Here is a 6,715-nt window from a genome sequence, read left to right on the forward strand (position 1 = left end):
TTGCAGAACGTTTCCAGCATGTTCTCTGATCCCATCTTCACTGTGTTCCAGCTGTGGTCCAGAGTTCTTCCAGAGTGTGTGCACATCCATGTCTGTAAGATCCAGAGAGGAGGCCCAGCAGCTGGAGTCTCTGCTGCAGCTGCTGGGCTTCCAGCTGCTGCTAACAGGAGCGTTACACAGGAAAAGCTGCTGGTCTGTGGGGAGAGTTCTCAAACTGTGCGGCTCTAAAGTGGATCTCATCCTCACACCCAGCAAGATGTCTGCCAGAGGAGGCGCTCTGCTCTTCAGACACACAACACGACTACACAGTCTGAGGCAGGAAGTGAAACCATGACTCTCTCCTGCTCTTCTAACATCATTTCTATGTGAATCTTTAGTTCTTGGTGTTCATCATTTCTGCTCTTTCGTCTCTTCGTTCTTCAGGCTTTCCATCGACATGTCCTTGCTGCTGTCTCAGTGGGTAAGAAGAGGCAGAGCGGCCCGTCGGCTGGCTGTTGAAGAGCTTTCTCTTGTGCCTAAGAAAGCCCGACCATCACTCAGAGTATTGTTGAGGGCCGTCAGTAGTTTGGCTTCCCTGCTGAGATACTGGACAGTCGGACGGTTAGACCTGACTGAGACCTGCATCCCTGCTCAGGGTCTCATTGCACTGCTGCTCCATCATGGTCCTCTGACAGTCAAGTAAATGTCTTTCTGAACATCACAGGACAAATAAAATGTCGATTTTTACTTCAAAGCTTATTTTATATTGATGATCTCTGCAGACTGAGTGAAGAGAGCTTCCAGCAGCTCCTGTCTCTCCTCCATGAAACCCAGGACAAGGACTTGACGTTGTCCTTCTTGAGTAAGGTTGGTGGAGACCTGACCTCCTGCTGCCTGAGCTGGGAGCTGCTTCACTATCTGCTGCAGCAGCCGTCGGCTCAGACCATCACTGTGAACCTGAGGAAGAACCTGTTCTTACAGGAGGAGACCACACGTCTGCTTCCCTTTCTGGACAGGATTGTGTTTACAAGGTGCTGAATGTGGTTTGATCTTTTACACAGTTTCTGCTGATTAATCAGGAGGATTTGAAATGCTGTCTCATCTTTAATCAGCACTTCATGGATCCTTTAAACAAAGTTGGAAATAAACTCTTTGTTTTCAGGCCCAGTCCCAGCTTTGTGATGAGCTCCATCAGAGAGCTCTACAGAGCTCACGACAGTCATGCTGTTCCCAGTTTGCTGAGGTCACTCGGTCATGTGATCAGCCTGAGCTGCAGACAGCTGGACTCAGTGGACTGTGCTGCTCTGATCTTCATCCTCAGACACGGAGACGGAGTCAGACTGAACCTGCTGTGGACCTCCATACCAGCAGGGGGAGTAGAGTCCATCCTCCTCATGCTGGACAGCGTTTCTCGTCTCAGGTCCGATATTAGAGCTCGTTCCTCTGTGCTGCACTGTGTGATTGCTGAACAACACACTTTATTGTAACATAATGCTTCAAAAACAAGCTAACATTTTACTGTTAGTGTGGAACAGATTACACGAACAGTTGAACAAGAAACTACAAGGAAAGTTTCAAACAGCAGGCAGAGTGAACATCATTTAAAGGTAGAGCAGTAATAATAACAACAACAGCAACAATAACACATTTTATTAGTGGGCGCCTGTCTAACAACCCAGGGTCACCGTAGCAAACACGGAACAGGAAACAGGATCAAACAGTAACTGGTTCATGGTGATGTTTACAGACAGTAAGCTGGTTTGAAGACGGCTTTGAGTTCAGTTTTCCTGGAAAAGAATCCAGAGCCGCTGATAGTGGTGCTCATAGCGGCGACATGTACGAACAACAATGTTGTGAAGCTTCATATCTTATATATCATAGTTGGAAAGAGACGATAATTACACTCTGATGACACAAACATGTTCTCACTATGGTATGTGTTCTTTAATGATGACCAGATGTTTATTTCACTACTTATCATCGAGGGTTTCATCACAGATGCCCCGCCCCCGACTCTTTCACACAAGCTTTTCTTTAGCATTAGCCCGCTGTCATGGCAACAGTGAGAGCCGTTTGTTGTATTTTAATCCAACACAAACTTTACTAAACAACAAAGAAATTCAGACTAATCAAAAGTTTCATTTTTTTTTTAAGGGCCGACTTATCGCTGAACACACTGCAGCTTAGCATTAGCCGTCCTGTTTTTAGATGTCACACAATATTCACGAATTATTTACAAAGTTTACAAATGTCAGCTTTGCAATTTCTCATTAATTATACAGATAATTGTTTAAAAATATATTATTGGAAATAATTTGGTGAAGTTTACAAATGAGGCCCAAACATTTCTGGTGATCTTCAGTGTTTCCCAAACTGCAGCCTCTGACTTGTTGCTTCTGATTTCTGTGTCTCATTTGTGGTTTTACCAAATGGTATCATCAGCGTTATTGTCATTTTAATCTTAGTGAATTAAAATTGGTCGAATTAACAATTTAATTGTATTAATTATAGTTATTATCCAGTGTTGTCATTACACCTCCTGGGCTACTTTTATCAGCTGCTCGAACAACAAGCTGAAGGCTGGAAATCACAAGTTTGTCTGCAGACACATTTGAACTGGACCCATTAAAATAATCTGCTACATGCTGTGTTTCTGTGGCTTCCTGGGCACAAAGGAGACATTTACTCTTCATCACTGCTGACAAATGATGCTTTTAATCTGATAAATGCAGTAAATTATGAACAACGAGTTACCAGATGAACTGAGTCCTTATTCATTTAAAGCTGTTATCTGTTAACATCCACCTGCACAATCAGCCCAAGCAGGGAAACTGGGCTCAGTGTGACTTTGTCTTAATAACATGAGTGCTGTGCATAAATCCAACATCTAATTACAATAATGTGTCTGCTGCTAGTTCATAGATGCTGTTCTTAAAATCCTTTAGTTTTAAAGATCAACACATTTTATTGGAGCCAGCAGTTTGTCTGCAGCATCTATCATTTTAGTTTTTCTGTCTCCATGCGTTTCTTTCCAGTGTTGACAGGAACCAGCTGCTGAGGTTCATCCACTGCTGTGCTGCCTGTGACGTCCAGCAGGAGGCAGCGTCAGGCCTGCTGAGGACTCTGCAGCACAGCTTGGATCTGTCCTGCTCCTCCTGTGTGGAGCTACCGGAGGAGGATCAGACTGAGCCTCTGAGTCTGACTGCCGATGACTGCAGGGCCGTCTCCACCATCCTGACACAGGGCAGCCGGGACACACAGCTGGACCTGCGAGACTGTGAGGTGGAGGACAGCGTGCTGGACCTGCTGTTTCCTGTCCTCCACAGGGTCCGCCTCAGGTGGGAAAGACCACCGAAGAGTCTGAACCAGAGAGAACCTTGTTCACGCTGGTGTTGATGCATCCTGACAGTTTCTCTGTTTGTCCTGTTTAGAGTCAGTAACACTGTCCTCCTCCAGCTGCTGTCTCTGGTTCCTGTGAACAGTGAGAGGGACGCAGTGAGGCGGGCGGTGTCCCTGTGTACAGCCCTGGGTGGAGAGCTGGATCTCAGTCACAGCACGCTGGATCAGAGGGTCTGCGGGGCTTTGGTCCAGATGCTGGACTCGTGTGAAGGGCTGACAGAGCTGGACCTCAGTCACTGTCAGCTCACTGACCAGCTGCTGCTCCCTCTCATCACACATCTGCACAAAGTCCAAGTCCTAGAGTGAGTGTCACACACTGATCCTGCTGTGGGAGGCACCAACAACCATCAGCCTGTTCACACACACTACAGTAATATAATGTGCAGCGATCAGTTAGAGCCACATGTTGTGTTTGTGTTACAGTCTGAGTCACAATCAGATCACTGATGCTTCGACCGACGTGTTACTGCAGCTGCTCTCCATCAACCCCTCCATCCACTGTGTGCGGTGAGCCAACATGAAGGAGTTTCTTCTCAGACTCTGAGAGGAATCATTCACAGCCTGAGCTCACGTGGATTCATGTTGTTCTGTGTGAGTGACGTCTGCTCTCTCTGCTTTGGTCTCTTTCTAGACTCTTCAGCAACAACATCGTGCACAGAGCAGCCTTCAAGGAGCACACGCAGTTTGAGATCTGGTGAAGCGCTCGCCATCATCACCATCGTCATTATCCTGGTCGTCATCATCATCATCATCAGAGCAGCCTTCAAGGAGCACACGCAGTTTGAGATCTGGTGAAGCACTCGAGCACTCGCCATCATCTTTAACATCGTCGTCATGGTCGTCATCATCAGGGAGATGTAGTTTTATGGTCTCAGTAAAAAGTCTCGCAATTGCATCATACTAATCTGTAATATACAAGAGCAATAATAGAAATAGAAACGAGAATGTCTCATGTTTCTGCGGATTTTTATTTTATGGAGATCTGAAGCCATCTAGTGGTCATCCCAATATTTACACATCAGGTTGTATTATTGTGATTAAAATGTTTTCAATTACTGAAAAAACAAAATGAGGCTGTAACAGTTTTATTGTACAGTTGTGAGTCGGCTTTGTTTATTTTTGGTACTTTTGCAATAACTGTACTCGCACACAAATGTTGATTCCACGAAATACAAACAGATACTGAAAAGTGTAACAGCTGAATTGTTCATTGAACAAATAATGAACAAGTTCTCACAATCATCTCTTTACAATGGAACCTATAACCAGATAGGTTATAGGTTCTTATAATCCCGTGTGCCTTATGTATGAACTCTGGTTGTGTTTACTGACATCGAATCGATTTTATGTGCACGGCGCTCGAAAATCTGTCAAATGTTTTAGTACGACTTTGCTAAGCTACGAAGCCGCACCGCTTGATGGATTGTCGGAGCATTACGGCTATCGTAGGCAGGAGCCTCGCGGAGTGATATGTACTGTGCTTCAACATAATATTACCATATTGTGTGTGTATAACCTCTTTTTAAGTTTTGTAGATAGTATACATGATTATGCTCAGGATCTGTCGGCCAGTTTCCACTGGAAATGCCTTTTGGTTAAACTGTCAGCGAGGAATTTGCATTTGCACTGTTAAATTTTTATTATATTATTATATATTATATAACTTTTAATGCACATTAAAAAAAAACAGCTGCTTGTTTAAGTGAAAATACATTGGGGTTTTTTTGTTTTACACTAATAAAGTTGTAAATTATTTTGTCTAGTGTCAATTATATCATCAGTTATATCGTTATCGCAAATTTTCAAATGTATATCATGATAAATACTTTTGGTTATATCGCTCTGCTCTAGTAACTACATAAATTGCAAAAAAGTGCAATAAACTACAAAAAAATAAAAAAAAACGTTGTTTTGTTTTTTTAACATATATTTATATTTAGAGAAATGTAAGAGGTTTATCCCTCAAAACTGTAAATACAAAAAAATTGCACAAAATAGTTTCCAACAACAGGAAATTTCTTTTGAGCGTCTTCATAGTTTTATTTTTGAGATACACCAATTTTGATATACAGCAGGAAAAAAGAAAATAAATAGTACAATGCAAATTTGAAACAAAAAAAAAACAGCATGTGCATCAAAATAATAATGGATTGCAATTACAATTTCACTATTCATTCACTCTCACATTCACACACTGGTGCAGGCAAACCACAGTTGTAGCCACAGCTGCCCTGGGGCAGACTGACAGAAGCGAGGCTGAATAACGCGCCATCTGGCCAACACCAGTATGCGGTAGGGTAAAGTGTCTTGCCCAAGGACACAACCACCAGGACAGTGAGAGCTGGGGATCGAACCGGCAACCTTTCGGTTACAGATGAGCTTCTCATACAATTTGAGTTCTAAGCATCCCAGAAACTATTCAGAAAGGCATGAAGTCAAACATGAGTTTTAAAAACACCAGTATAGGCTTATAAAGCAAGGCCCATATGTAAAAAAAACCTACATTTTCTGCGAAATCACGTCACTTCCAATTTCGGACATGCAATAGTTCGCGCTGACGTCTATTCCAATGTAGGAAGTGTTACAAACAGCTGATCGGATCAGCAAAGCGTGTTTCTGGAATATTATGTTTTTGTTGCTGCAAGTGCTTTTTATGCAGTTTTTGCAAAGCTATATGTGGAAGGAAACCGTGACCTAAGACAAGCTGATGGCATAAGATGTAAGTACAACTCCTCTGGTTTCATATGCCCAAAAAGTTATTGCGCTAGCTTATGTGGTTCCAGTTCTCCAGAGATTTAAAAATAGTTATGCAAAAGAGAGCGTGCCCGCTCCGACCGGTTTTAAAGGGTTAAGAGGATAAAATGACCCTATTAATATATCCATATTGATACATATTGATACCATCCTTTCACTCTTCACATGCGTTTACTAAATGTAATAAAGCTTTATCCCTTTATAACAAATAGAAATCCCATCATCAGTATATTATTCATTCGAACCACAGATTGTGGGTCTAATTGAAGTGAGATCCACAGCTTTGACAGCCAACAAGCACTGATCAGCTGACCTCAGAGAGCCAGATATTATGTATGGTTGCAGTAACTCACTGACAGTCACTCTTCAGCAACAACATCGTGCACAGAGCAGCCTTCAAGGAGCACACGCAGTTTGAGATCTGGTGAAGCACTCGCCATCATCACCATCATCATTATCATCATCCTCCTGGTCATCATTATCATCATGGTCGTCATCATCATCATCAGAGCAGCCTTCAAGGAGCACATGCAGTTTGAGATCTGGTGAAGCACTCGCCATCATCTTTAACATCGTCGTCATG

General features: G+C 43.0%; 1 protein-coding gene across 1 annotated transcript in view; it reads left to right on the plus strand.

The window, feature by feature from the left end:
- Nucleotides 1-4,721, plus strand: part of LOC120747020 — a 75,339-nt gene extending 70,618 nt beyond the window's left edge. The window contains exons 3-10 of the mRNA XM_040052588.1: nucleotides 52-315; nucleotides 424-678; nucleotides 762-1,010; nucleotides 1,142-1,399; nucleotides 3,015-3,317; nucleotides 3,411-3,680; nucleotides 3,802-3,885; nucleotides 4,010-4,721. Of these exons, the coding sequence (XP_039908522.1) occupies nucleotides 52-315; nucleotides 424-678; nucleotides 762-1,010; nucleotides 1,142-1,399; nucleotides 3,015-3,317; nucleotides 3,411-3,680; nucleotides 3,802-3,885; nucleotides 4,010-4,076 (1,750 nt within the window). The 3' untranslated portion in view covers nucleotides 4,077-4,721. The remainder of the gene's footprint in view (nucleotides 1-51; nucleotides 316-423; nucleotides 679-761; nucleotides 1,011-1,141; nucleotides 1,400-3,014; nucleotides 3,318-3,410; nucleotides 3,681-3,801; nucleotides 3,886-4,009) is intronic.
- The last annotated feature ends 1,994 nt before the right edge of the window (nucleotides 4,722-6,715 follow it).

The sequence above is a fragment of the Simochromis diagramma genome, unplaced genomic scaffold, assembly GCF_900408965.1.
Source record: "Simochromis diagramma unplaced genomic scaffold, fSimDia1.1 OVJJ01000414.1, whole genome shotgun sequence".
NCBI classification, from domain to species: domain Eukaryota; kingdom Metazoa; phylum Chordata; class Actinopteri; order Cichliformes; family Cichlidae; genus Simochromis; species Simochromis diagramma.